General features: G+C 30.8%; 1 protein-coding gene across 2 annotated transcripts; it reads right to left on the reverse strand.

Annotated features, from left to right (window-relative positions):
* Positions 1-3395: 3395 nt before the first annotated feature.
* LOC113862844 (glyceraldehyde-3-phosphate dehydrogenase, cytosolic) lies at positions 3396-7850 on the reverse strand. Of its 2 annotated transcripts, XM_027496108.1 has the most exons (13): positions 7615-7735; positions 7454-7477; positions 7247-7347; positions 6921-7036; positions 6731-6830; positions 6236-6382; positions 6089-6149; positions 5907-6004; positions 5645-5787; positions 5402-5485; positions 5132-5221; positions 4882-4931; positions 3396-3826 (listed from the first exon to the last, which is right to left on the reverse strand). In XM_027496108.1, exons 1-12 carry the CDS (start codon positions 7616-7618, stop codon positions 4883-4885), a joined length of 1017 nt encoding a protein of 338 aa, XP_027351909.1. In that variant the 5' UTR covers positions 7619-7735; the 3' UTR covers positions 3396-3826; position 4882. The 2 variants fall into 2 exon arrangements, with proteins under 2 accessions (XP_027351909.1, XP_027351901.1); XM_027496100.1 differs by lacking the exon at positions 3396-3826 and having other exon boundaries at positions 4493-4931; positions 7615-7850.
* Positions 7851-14043: the final 6193 nt, after the last annotated feature.

The raw sequence follows: 14043 nt of genomic DNA on the forward strand, positions 1-14043 counted from the left end.
AATATATGACAAAGACAAAAGCCTTTAAATCGATAACAATTGATTGCTGAATAACAGAATAACACTGTTCCAAACCCCGAGAACTTAGGGGAAGTTTAACATGTTAATACACTTATCTCACTCTGTACCGATAATAATAGATGTTTGCTACAGTACTCTTAAATTTGAGAGTATATAGAATACTTTCTAGATTATATTAAGATATTAAAAGATATTAAAAGATATTTATATTTTTTCTGAATACACTACTAACCCTATCACTAAAATTAAATATTATAATTATTTCATGTATATAAAAAGATATAATACTTCTTCATTTTTTAGAGTACTGTAAATTTACTTAATAATAATAATAATAAGTCAGGATTTATTGAGATCGATTAATAAACTTAAAAATTTACATTATTTAATAATTATTTATGAAAAATGAGATTAATAAATTTAATCATTGAATCTTGTATTATTGTCACGATTAATATATCAATTTTTTATAATTTAGATATTTATTTTCAAAAAATAAATTTTTTTAATATTTTAAGAATATATTACAAATTAAAATAAAGTAATTTGATGAAGTATTTATTATTATTTTTATAAAATTACTTTTTATAATAAGAACTTTTAAACTAATAATTTAATAAACTGATTATATAGTTTATAAAAATTTACCAAATTATATAATTATCTAAATTTGACACTAATCTCAACATATCTTACTCGTAAACAAAAATTAATAAATTAATCAAATACTTTAGAATATTTTATTACATAATGCTTTGGATCCATTAGATTTGTAATCTTCGTAATTTTCTTATTGTTGTTAGAATCTGATAATTTATTAATAAAGTTGTGTTCTTTATAAGAAAAATGTTGTCGCCTTTTAGCTATGTTCATACCTAGTGTTAAAGATCGAAAAGTTTATTATGATTTTAATGATTGAAAAACTTTGTATAAATATAGTACATTATCTTGTTTAACAATCTTAAAAAGTATTTCACTAATAGTATTTATAAGATGTTTCTCTTATAATTATATTATGGTCTTAAAAATAAGTTTCTTTGGATGCCTCTTCACAACAATTTATATTTGTTACTATTCAAGGCAAATCTCTAACTTTGGATGGAAAATTTTGAAATCATTGAGCCCAAACCTCCCGATTATTCAAAAGTTGATACAAAGGAAGCTTTGGAGTGCCTTTGGTTGATTAGGGCTAAAGACGGATAGATGATTACAGATCTGCATATGAAAGCCCAATCCGTAACTTAGGCTAACTACTGGATTTAAAAATCCAAATTTTGTAAGGAACCAAATACCCAATCAATAGGGAAAAAAAAATATAGATATGAATTATATCTAATCAATGAAAACTGGAGTTCAACTAACGAAATTTTGTTTTCTTCTTTACTCTTCTTGTAAACCCTAAATCTCTAACAAGAATTGGCTTACAACAGCGAAGATTGGTCTGCTCATAACTGCGATTCGCTTGCAGCATTGTATACTAATGTCAATATTTTCAGTTTCATTTACTTTAGTAAAGGGACTATTAGTGTAGCGTAATGATTTTATAATAAGTATAGCAATCCACTTGATGGTGATTGGCAATTTATGTATCTTGATTTATTTATGTCGATAGCATATGACACATTAAAAGAAGACTCCTATGTTTTATAGGTCAAAGATGATGATTCTAATAAATTTTATATTGAAATCATTACCTTTTTGTTTTAAACATATTTGTATATTATGGAAAACATTTACTCCTTTCTTGTGATTTATTTTGTCGTCAAATAACCAAACTTATACTTTTTCATTTATTTTAAGCAAAAATGACATATTATGGTGAGTGGTATGTCTATACTTAAAACCACCACAAAGTATGTAGAATGCAGTGTGATGCTGATATGAGCTAGTGGACACAGGAAAGTAGAGATTAATTGATGTTTCTAAAGGCTTCCCTTATGATATGTTTCATTATGCACTCTCACATACTGTCTCAATGGATCTTGTTGATATGCAGGTGGAAGACTGCATGCCCAAAATTGGAGTCTGAAATTGAAACTTCTATGTTTCATTCTTTATACATCAGAATCTGAATCCAAATTTCAGATTAGTCAACTAAGAAAATGATCTTCTAGATCATCAAATTTAACTAGAAAGAAATATTCACAAGATCAAGGACCTTAACATCTCTGGTTTGATCCCATAAACTTCTCAATTTATTTCCTATATACTTGAGAGTAACTCATTTGCCTAATAGTTTAACCTTAAAGGTTGATCCATAAATAATACCAGCCTTCATAATTTCCAATATCTACTTTAATCTCTAGAGAAAGATTAGGAGTTTGATTAAATTTTCAAAACTCATCCTCTATCTTTTTTAATATTGAAATCTCCCAAATCGAGTGGATAATATCATAATTTTTTAGAGCAAATTCATACCTATAGGTTACTTTTTTTTATGAGAGTGAACAACCTACCAGATAATTGCTAGGGTGTTTAGATATTACTTGCTTCGAAGCATTTAGGGCCTGATGAACATCCTTCATATTGCTAGCATATGAAAGAACTGCATTCTTTTTATACTCCTTGCAATCTTCCTCCATCTTCACTTTAATTATACTCTTCACCACCATCTCTTATTCCTTTATTGAAACCCTATTGACTACCTCCATGAACTCACAAGAACAAGACTTCAAAGGTAGGTAGTGTTTCTAAGATAGAAACTCAGGTAGACCACTCAAAAAGAGAAAATTCTAGTAAAGCTCTTGATGTCAATGTGTGTTCTAATTCGAGCTTGTTGCTTTTGAAAGTGAACTTTCAAAAAACTTCCTCTAAGTACCATTAAACCTATAGCTTATAATTATCAATAATTTTGGTCCAATTTTACCCTTCCTTTTTATTACATATAAATACACAACTTAAATTACTCTTATTTAATTTTAATATTATATTAATATAATATTATATATTTTTAGATATTTAATACATTTCCATTAATTTCACCAAGCAAATCTAATTTAATCAACTACTCATGAGGTATAAGATTTTAGCTAATTTACTTAACAACCCCATATCTTATGATTTACATTGTAATTCCATGGTACGCTGCGAGGAAAGTAAGTGAAAAGATGTCAACTTTTTTATTCTTGTCTCTAACAAAAAGATGTAGTTGTGGAAGCTAACCTATATCATATATCTGGCTCACAAAAAATCTTAATACTTCTTTACTTCATTTTAAGATATATAGGTTCCTTGGTCGTTGTTTTTACTATGATGATGATATTGGTTTAAGTTACATACGATGTATCCCAATATCAACATTACATAAGTAGGTTTACAAACATATCTAACTTGACTATCTGCATATTTTTCTTCACCAAACAAAGAAGATAGTTAGGAGCTTCAACTTCTTTTATTGAAAATAGTATCCATCATTACCTCGCACACGTGCAATATGTAAAATTAGTTGAAAACCTAACACCATTTTTTTCAGGTGACTACCCATCCCCAATTTTATAACCAAGAGATTACTCTAACGCCACAAACATGTGAAAATACCCCACCTCCAATGCACAGTTGCCTCTCCTATTGTCAAACATCAGCAGTAGACCTATATGACAAAGCACCATAAAAGAAGTTTGCTAACAGATTTAAGCGTCTACAGACTTTTCTCCATCGCCAGACAAAGAGGACATTTAGCAACTTTGACTTCTTTGTCTGATAGGAATAGTTCCAGTTTCATAACAAAAGAGAGGAAGCAGCTGTCTATAGTGATTTAACCACGGCTTTGAAACTAGTCCTCTTACTCGCCGTATTCTTGCACTTTCTGCAATTAGTTCAGTCAATAAAAATTAAATTCTAGGGGTAGCATCCCAAAAAAGCCTATTAAATGCTGAAGAAATCGATATTTTATTAAATTTACGTGAATAATAGTCTTTAAAAATGCCGTTTCATTTCACACATCCCAAATACCTTATTAGCTTTCAATTTTCCCTAAATTTAACCAATAGGTAGAGGGCATTAATTTGGGATACGAACAAAGCAGGAAGTGAAAAGAGTAGATATTTGAAATTCTTAAAGATTCATGGAGGTTCATGCAATGGGTAAGATGTTAAGGTTATTCTGGCAATTTCTGGTGTGACAAGCTTCAATAAAATAAAGTGATATTCACGGTTAAACCGGGAAGAGCAGAGATGTAGAACACAAAGTGAGATAACATGGGGTTTTGACGATCCCCACACACAAAAGTAAAGCTGAACATGGGAAGAGGGTCAATACGGAAAATAATTCGAAGTGTAAAGGAAAAAAGGTCAATGTAAACTAATGTTTCGATCGTCGCAACTTGAATTTTTGCCACAGCCGAACGGACTGAAAGAATGTCTCGTCAGGTTTATATTGAATTATATGGAAAAATAACATTTTTCATCAATATTTTAATTACTGAGTATTTTAATATCAACTGATTAAAACTCATCCGAAACATGAGTCTTGAATAACAATGACAGAAATATTAATTCTAAATATAGACTAAAGTGCAGAAAAATATCTAAACCACGAATCAATGATTCAAAGCATATATGATACTAGAACCACCGAAGAAAAATATAGGACGGCGAAAGTATCCACTATCACAATCAATAAAGACAAGTATATTAGCAAGTATACAAGCCAGGTACATCAGCAAGTATATTAAAATCCAAAAACTCCATCACCTCGACAAAAGAGGCAACACCAAGAAGAGCTAATGCTCCTAACAGGACAAAAACACTGGTTCCGGAGACCGATTTATTCAGACTTCTCATCTTACCCGGGCAAGACAATAAATTGCAGCTAGACATAAACACATGATACTCATGTAAACATGTTACTTTGCTGTACCACCTTAAAGAGAATTCTTGGCAACGTGAACAATCAGGTCAATCACGCGAGAGCTGCAAGACCAAAAGACAAGGCAGCCATTAGATCAAGCTGAATTAATAGTAAAACATGCATACTTGTCGTGATTAGATTAAGGCAAATTGACAACTTATTGAACACCTCAGGCATATTCCTGAACCACAATATCAGTAAGCAACTCGATACAGTAGTACAACACTATCACGTGTTCAAGAAAAGGTTGAAAGTGGATTACCTGTATCCCCACTCGTTGTCATACCATGCAACAAGCTTCGCAAATTTTTCATTCAAAGCGATTCCTGCCTTTGCATCAAAAATACTTGACCTGCATAATGATAAAAAAAGAACTAAGAAAATATAATTTATGACCAAATTTGCAAACAAGGCCATTTCAAACAACTAGAAACAGGTATAGGACGAATATCAACTGAAAAAGGTAACAAAAACTGGATAGGCACCATCAGCAACCGCGTGTAATCAATAGATCTGTTGGCAAAATTTTTACCTGCTATCACCAAGAAAGTCAGTAGAGACCAAATCTTCCTCAGTGTAACCAAGAATTCCCTTCAATTTTCCTTCAGACTCCTCCCTGGGAAAAACATCATTATATAAGACAATCCAATGACAGAGGACCAATCTCAAAATGTAAGCACTATAGAATAACAACAGTGTCTTGAAAAGCTGCATAAGATCCAGTATAATACTATGATATCAGTAAGAAGAGATAATTCAAGTATTCTGCCCTTACTTGATAGCTTTCTTAATATCGTCATAACTGGCTGGCTTCTCCAGCCTCACTGTGAGGTCAACAACAGAGACATCCACGGTAGGAACACGGAATGCCATTCCAGTCAATTTTCCATTCAAAGCAGGGAGAACTTTGCCAACAGCCTTCACACAAAAGTAAGGAAGGGTTATTAGGTAAAACCAGAAATCATCATCAGTAAACAATAGAACATCAATTTTGGGATAAGATGGCATAAACATCACAGATAGTAGCAAATATTCACCTTGGCAGCTCCAGTGCTGCTAGGAATGATGTTAAATGAAGCAGCTCTTCCACCTCTCCAGTCCTTGCTGGATGGCCCATCAACCGTCTTCTGGGTAGCTGATTAGCATAACAAAAAGAGAAGCCTAACTTAGCTAATAGTCTGATTAGATACGCAAGGTAACAAACCAACAATAGGCTCACCAGTGATGGAGTGAACAGTGGTCATCAAACCCTCAACAATGCCAAACCTGTCATTAATAACCTGTAAAATTGACAAACAATTAGGAGTACAAAAAAAAAGTAAAAATCAACACAAAATTCCATTGCAATGAATCCAGAAAATCGAACCTTTGCTAGTGGAGCAAGGCAGTTGGTTGTGCAGCTGGCATTGGAGATGACATCAAGCTCAGCCTTGTACTCATGTTCGTTAACACCGACGACAAACATGGGAGCATCCTTACTGGGGGCAGATATGATGACCTTCTTAGCACCACCCTGAATTAAGAAATAAAAGACACAATTATCATCTTATACCCTGCACAAAATAAAACTGCAAACACCATACAAAAATATCGATGACAAGCCACAAGTTACGACTAACAAGAAAAAACAGCTCAAATCCCGCAAACACGCATGGCATAAAAATGAGAAAACACAAATAAACACAAAAATTACAGGCATGTTGGTTTAAAAAATAGAATAAAAGTAAGTGAAAGCTATGAAAGTATAGGCATGTGACAGCAATTAGAATACGATGCATGAAACACAGAGCGCCGTAAGAAAAACGAAGCTTAAACAACGGAAATAGTTAGCAGAGAAAAGGGATAGGGAAAAAATAGAAACCTTCAAATGTGCAGCGGCCTTGTCCTTATCGGTGAAAACTCCAGTGGACTCAACGACGATCTGAGCACCAGTCTCGTGCCATGGGATCTCCTCTGGGTTCCTGAATATCAACCAAAGCTTTAACCAACACTTGCACAGTTACACGCAAGGCACAAGCAATCAAAACCAAGAGTATAAAAAGAAATGATACCTGTGTCCGAACACTGTCACTGGCTTCTCACCAAAGAGAAGAGTCTTAGAGTCCTTAACGGTCACATCGTGATGCTTCCACTGTCCGTGAACACTGTCGTATTTAAACATGTAGGTCTGTGCATACCAACACAGTGAATCAGAAGTTGAGAATCAGATCTAAGATCTAAAGCATTAAAAGTAAATAAATAAATAAATCGCCGTAACGATCTGAACACTAACCCAACTGAGAGCATAGATACTCTATTGTGCTTAGTCATAGAGATGAAAAAATAGAGATGAAAAGAATGGAAACAAAAGTAAGAGTAAGAGGTTTTCGGTACGCACCATGTAATCGGTGGTAATGAAAGGATCGTTGACGGCAACGAGTTCCACATCGTCTCTCTGCAGTGCAACTCTGGCCACCAAACGACCAATTCTTCCGAACCCTGTTTCATTCAAATAAAATAAGAAATTAAAACAAAAGGCCGAAATCAAAAAAGTAGGTAAAAATAGCTGAGCTGATCTGAAGCAGAGAAGGAAGAGAATGGTTACCGTTGATTCCGATCTTGACCTTGCCTGATCCATGCCATTATCCATTTAAGACATAAAGAAAAAGAATAGAATAAATCAGAAGAGAACAAAAAAAGAGATGGGGAGAAATTGAGTAGCGGTGTAAATGAAAAGGAAAAAGGTAGAGAGAGTAGGGTACTTACCCATGACTTGCCTGCAGAAAAGAGAGTGCAGTAGTAGGAAATGGAAAGTGGGTAGCAGAAGTTGAGAGAGAGTGGGGTGAGATAGGGTTTTAATAAGGTAGAGGAATAATAGACCGAAAATATTGGTAGCTGCCCAAAGTGGGAAGTGGATGACACCTACAGGACCGGCGTATGACCCGTGATGCTGTGCCAAGGATTGTGCGCTACGATTTTTCTTTTCTTTGCCTCACGCCAACAGATATCCATGTCTTTTCTTTTCTTTTTAAACATAAATGCAAGGCCCAAAAATAAAGATTAAGGTTAATTATATTTTGAGTTTTTATTAATTTCTGTCTTTATAGTTAAATTTCAGTATTTAAAAATTATATAATTTTATTAAGAAATATTTTTATTATATTAAAATTATAAAAATATGATAAATATTTTTAATCAATTTTTATTACTATTAATTACGTAAACTTAATCAACATTTTTATATTTTAGTCTTAATAGTTTATATTATATATTTTTAGTTTCTTATTTTTAATTAATTAAACTTTTTTCTTTAAAATCAAATAAATTTAATCTTTTATTAATTTTAGTTTTATTAAAACCTTTAAATTGTTATCTTTATATGAATTTTCGGGGAACTAATCTTAGATTTATGATATAAAATATTATTATAATTTTACAAAAATTTAATAAAAATAAGTTTTCATCATATGATATTTTAAATTTGAATAAGAAAACTTTAAAATTTTATATTTTAATTAAAATTTAATTTTTAAATTTTTGAACTTTTATTTACACAAACAAGGTAATAAATAATTTTAAATTAATTTAAACTTTTACATGCATATTTTATATCGTATAAACTTTTAATTTAACAATTAAATTTAAGATAAATTATTTAATTACAATTATTAAATAATTTGAAAGCTTTTATATATTTCACGCTGAATATAATTTGATTTCTCCTAATGAATAAGATATATTTGTTTATGTTTCTAATTTGAAAATATTATTAACCGAGACAACATATATTGTAAATATTAAAAATCAGATTTTTATTAACAAATATTTATTTGAGAATGATGACAAAAGTAACTTTGAAATTAAAGAAGGTCAACATTTAAATTAAAATGGACGTGAAAGGATTTAAAATTACGAGCCTTATGCCTTATCTTATCCACGATATCCTCCATGTCTATATCGTAGAATCCGAGGTTTTGCATTTTTATCGCGGAAAGACAAAAAAAAAAAAAAAAAAAAAGAGAGAAATCAATGTGTCTAGCGGCATAAGCGTGTGACAATTCTGTGTATTTAGACGTTTCAGTATTTGTTAAGAATAATTTTTTAAAAACTACAACTATTAATTATTAAAAGTTATTTTTTTCAATTTTAAAACATTTATAATATAATGAGACTAACTTTTTTTTAGTAATTTTTTAAACAGAAATTTTAATTTTGAGACATTATTTAACATAGTTTGAGTATATAATACTTGAATCAATCTTTTTTTAATAAACTGCACTTAAAAGTTTAAAAACAAACAAAAACTAAATTATAGATTTAGGAATCCAAATATTGAAGGAACTCAGTCTTAAAAAAATAATAATGAAGAATGTATCTTCTTAAAATAAAGAAAAAATATTTTACACTTAAACCTTAATTTTAACTGATTAGTTTGCACTCTGAATTACTTCTTTAAGAATATAGTTAAATTAGATAACTTAATTTATCTTAATAACTTCCTAATTTCACTAATTACAAAGAAAAGAAAGTAATTACAACTCAGATAGTTAATAACTAAGTAAATAGCCTCATAAAATTACATTCAATTCATATTAGTTAGGTCTTTTAAAAATTACAAGTTTTAGCTTTCTAAAATTCTCAAAGATTTGCAGCGAGGAGAAACACAGGTCTAAAGTATTATAGAATCCAGCAACGAGTCTGCCATTATTATCCTTAATAAGACCTCCACAGCTAGTGATTCCAGCAACTTAGAAGCAACTCCATCAACATTTTAGCTTGAGTTACAAATTCATAAAGGGTTGCTATTTGGTTAAACTCTTAGCCCCCAGCCATCCAATTCCCACCTTTTGATTAGACATACCATAAAAAATGAAAAAATCAAAATCAAATTTTGTTTTCTGAAATAGAGACTCATTGTTAAAAAGAGAGTTATGAAAAATCTTATTATTCCTTTTATTCCACAAAGTCCAAACAATAAATCCCAATGAGGATATAAAGAAAAGCTAGTTTTTGACAAATTAAATATCAGCCAAATTGTCAATCCTTTACTGAAGAATAATGACCAATTTTTAGGAAAAATCAACTAGTTTCAAATCTGCTTAGCAACCCAACAGTCCTTGAAGACATGAATTACAATTTCAGCAGCTTCTTAACACTTAGAACAAATAAAAGAGTTAGTCATTCCATGATTACACCTTTCATCATTAGTAAGGAGTCTTTCATGAGCTATTTTCCATAAGAAAACATTGATTTTGGAGGGACTTGTCCAACTCCAAACAAGGTTAAAGATATTTTGATGCAGAACCTGATGCTTAGAAGAGATATAAGTTTATAAGTAGATTTAATATAAAAAACTCTATTACCAATAAATTTCTAGAAAAATAATTCTTGCCCCCTACAAGAATAGGGGGATTAATTTGAGTAATTAAGTCGCATATAGATTCAGGAAGCATGGTCTTAATTATAGACTAGTTTCAACAACAATGTGAAAGAACATAGCCACAAGTTCATTCACCTCAATTTCAAAAACAAATTGCATAGCAAAGTAAGTAAGGCTTTGTTAGGTATTAACCCACTTATCCTCCCAAAATCTAATGATCAGTCCATCACTTAGGATTGAACCAAACCCATTATAAAAAGACTTCTAAACAAACAGAATGTTACTCCACATATTATAGCAGTTTTGACAAATACCAGAATTAAGGTTCTTTTCAAGGGAGAATTTAATATACTCCAAATTACTTGAGCCCATAGGGCAATAGGGGAGGTGATAAGCCTCTAGCACAATTTTATGATATAAGCTTGATTCACTATGTGGGTTTTCCTAAAGCTTATACCTCCCTCCCCCTTAAGTTTTAGATTTACAGACTTTTTCCTAACCAATTAAATGGCATTTCCTGTCATCTAAAGAACCCAAAAATGAACATTTTGCATATATTATCAATTACATTATGCATAGATTTGGGGATGAGCATGGATTGAAAAAAATAGGAAAGAATGTTCATAATACAAGATTGAGTAAGAGTGATTCTTTAGTCATGGATAAAGAGTTCATTTCCTAGGAAGAGAGCTTTTTCCTAATATTGCCAACTAAAAAGGAATAATCCTACTTAGCTAGCTTGAGGTGACTAATAGCGATACCCAAATATTTTACCAAACTCGGATGAGTGTCTAATTCCTAATTTAAGGCTAATTTCATGTGATAACACAAAATCACAATTTTTGGAAAAGAAAACTAAAGATTTTTCCTTATTTATAAACAAACCAGAGGCAAAGCAAAACTCACTGAGGCAAAGATAACCATCTCAGTGTTAAGCCTATATGCTTTAACAATTAAGATTATATCATCAATAAAAAAAAAAATAGGTGAGAGATTTTAGGCCTATAATTGTTAAAACAGAAGAGGATCTAGTCATCATTGTAAATTTTATCTTGGATTAAATGAGCTAATCTTTCTATGCAAAGAACAAAAAGATAAGGGGAGATGGGATCACCCTACCTAATGCCCCTATTAGGATTGAAAATTTCAATTTTATTGCTATTCTAGATGATGGACATAAAAGGTGTTGAGACACATTGATAAATGAACTCATTCAATTTTAAACCTAATTTTCTCGATGGTACTCCCAATAAACTATCTAAACCTATCATAAGTCTTTTTTAAGTCCAGCTTAATCGTCATATATCCATTTATTTTTTTCAACTTATTGAAAGAATGAACCAACTCTTGAAGGATTAAAGTGTTATCTATATCTTATTTATCTAGAATGAAGCTAGTTTGATTGGCAAAAATTAAGCAACGTAAAGATCTTCTAATTTTCTTAACTAAAATTTTAGTAATAATTTTATAGCTGAAATTACGCAAAGAAATAGGCCTAAGTTTTTAAGATGATAAGGGTTTTCAGTTTTAGGGAGAAGGATAATAGAAATATCATTAACCTCAACAACCTTAGATGGGATATTAGAGATATTAGACACAAAATCATAGATGAAGGGATTTAAAAAATTCCATGAATTTTTTAATAAATAAGGCATATATACCATCTGCACTAAGAAATTAAGGTGCCATATACTAAATAAAGAGTTTTTTATTTCAGCCATAGTTAACTCAAAATTTAAATTAGCTTTCTCATAATCCTTAAGGGGTGGGGAAAAGGAGATAATGATAAGGGGACGGCTACTTGGATAGGAATAAGAATAAATGTTCTTGAAATAATTCGCAGCCAGGGTTTGGAGTTTCTAAAGGTTAAATTGAAAAATTTTAAATTAGCTTTCTTATAATCTCTATGGGCTTTAATAATGTTTATTTGCCTATGAATTAAAGCAATATTTTGGAAAAAAAAATATTATTCCTATCACCCAACTTTAGCCAATTGAATTTATAATGATGAGACCAATATATTTTTTCCAGATCCAGAGTCTTTTGATGCTCTATCCACAAGGTTTTTATAAGTTTACTTAGAAAAGAATTATCACCTAAGGCTAGTTTATCAAAGATATCCCTGATTTTATTCAATAATTGCCTCTTTCTTTTAAAAACTCCAATCAAATATGTTTCTTTTTAAAACATGTTATGATTTTAGTCCAAGTTTTAGAAGCTACCCAAGAGTTTTTAACTTGATTAAAAAAATCACTATGATAGATCAAAGCAACCAAAAATTTAAAGGGTTTGCTATAAGACTCAAAAATATCCCTATCTCTAACTTTTAGTCAGATGTCATCATGATTAATTTTTAGAAGAGGAACATGGATTAAAGAGTTGTTCTGGAACAACATTCTCCAAGAGTTATTGACAACTACTTTGTCAATTCTTTTCCTAATACTGTCTTTATGCCAAGTAAAAGGTTTTTCTTTTAAACCCAAATCTTATAAGTCATAGGTATTCAGATAACTAGCAAGTTGCTAGATAAGACTTAAATTGGCAGGTCTACTCCTAGATTTTTCATGTTGGTAGAGAACTGAGTTGAAGTCCTAAACTAGACACCAAAGTTTATTTACAATGGAGTTGAATTCATATAACATTTTTCAATATTCAGTTCTCAACCTCTCTTGAGAGCTAGCATAGATAGATAATAAAACTCAATTCCATTACCCATTACTAATATTCAAGTGAATGGTGTATTTGTTTTTTTTTTTTTTTTATAGTGCTTACCCTAATTATTTTGGTATTCTAACAACACCATATTTTCCATCAAACCATTACATTCTTTAACATACCCATCTAGTTTAATTTTCTTAATAACTATGTTAGCCTTGCTAAAGCTGATTCTAAGTTTAAAAAGAGCAATAAAGTCTAACTTGTATATTCTAATCAAGTCATTAACAAGTCTATAAAAGGTCTTACTGTCAATTCCCCTGCAATTCCAAAAGAGACAATTTATGAGTTTCTTAGTTGGGATTAATTGCATCTTTAAGATGCTAAGACAACTTTCCGTAACTAACCAAAGGCAACACATGATCAAAATTATTAGGATCTAAGATGTTTACTTTATCATGATTCATTGCTTAAGGAACATTAGGAGGTTTATTTTGGAGTTTATTTTAGAGACTCTTGGTCTTTCCATATTATATCAAAATTAATATCTATGAGATCCTATATAAAGTGTCCTATCTTAGACTTTTTCTGGATTATATTTTGAAAATGTTTCATTAGCAAAAAAGTATCCCTAATCTCCTTCTCATCAATAATCTCCTAATTTTCATGTTTATTACTTAGAGTTTTTGACTTATCCAGTATTAACATACCATCCTTTTCTCTACCTATTTTTCTAACTTTAGATGTGAATTTCAATTTAAAAGAGTTTTTAGTAGCATCACTCAGCTTAGGGCCACTAGAAGGTTTAGGATTCATTTTATGATTAACCCAGTCCCTAGTTATTGAGTTAACATTGAGCAAAGGTTCTAATTTCCTTAAATTTTTAGAACTTAAGTCCTGACTCGAATTCTGGTCAAGCTTCCGAAGAACATCAAACCTAGACCTTCCTCATAAGTGCCTTAGAGATGACTCCCAAATGCTGAAGCCTCATGACCCTCGCAGGACGGCTAAGGTGAGAAGATATAGTAACGACTATTTTACATTTTCTTGAAAAAAAAAGAATCTAATCGTGTGAACTATTCAAGAAAAGATGAAATATTAAATTAATTATTGTTTAATCATTAATAATCTTTTATTATATATTTATATTTTGAATTTTA

The sequence above is a fragment of the Abrus precatorius genome, unplaced genomic scaffold (assembly GCF_003935025.1).
Source record: "Abrus precatorius isolate BTA unplaced genomic scaffold, Abrus_2018 Scaffold10, whole genome shotgun sequence".
NCBI classification, from domain to species: Eukaryota; Viridiplantae; Streptophyta; class Magnoliopsida; order Fabales; family Fabaceae; genus Abrus; species Abrus precatorius.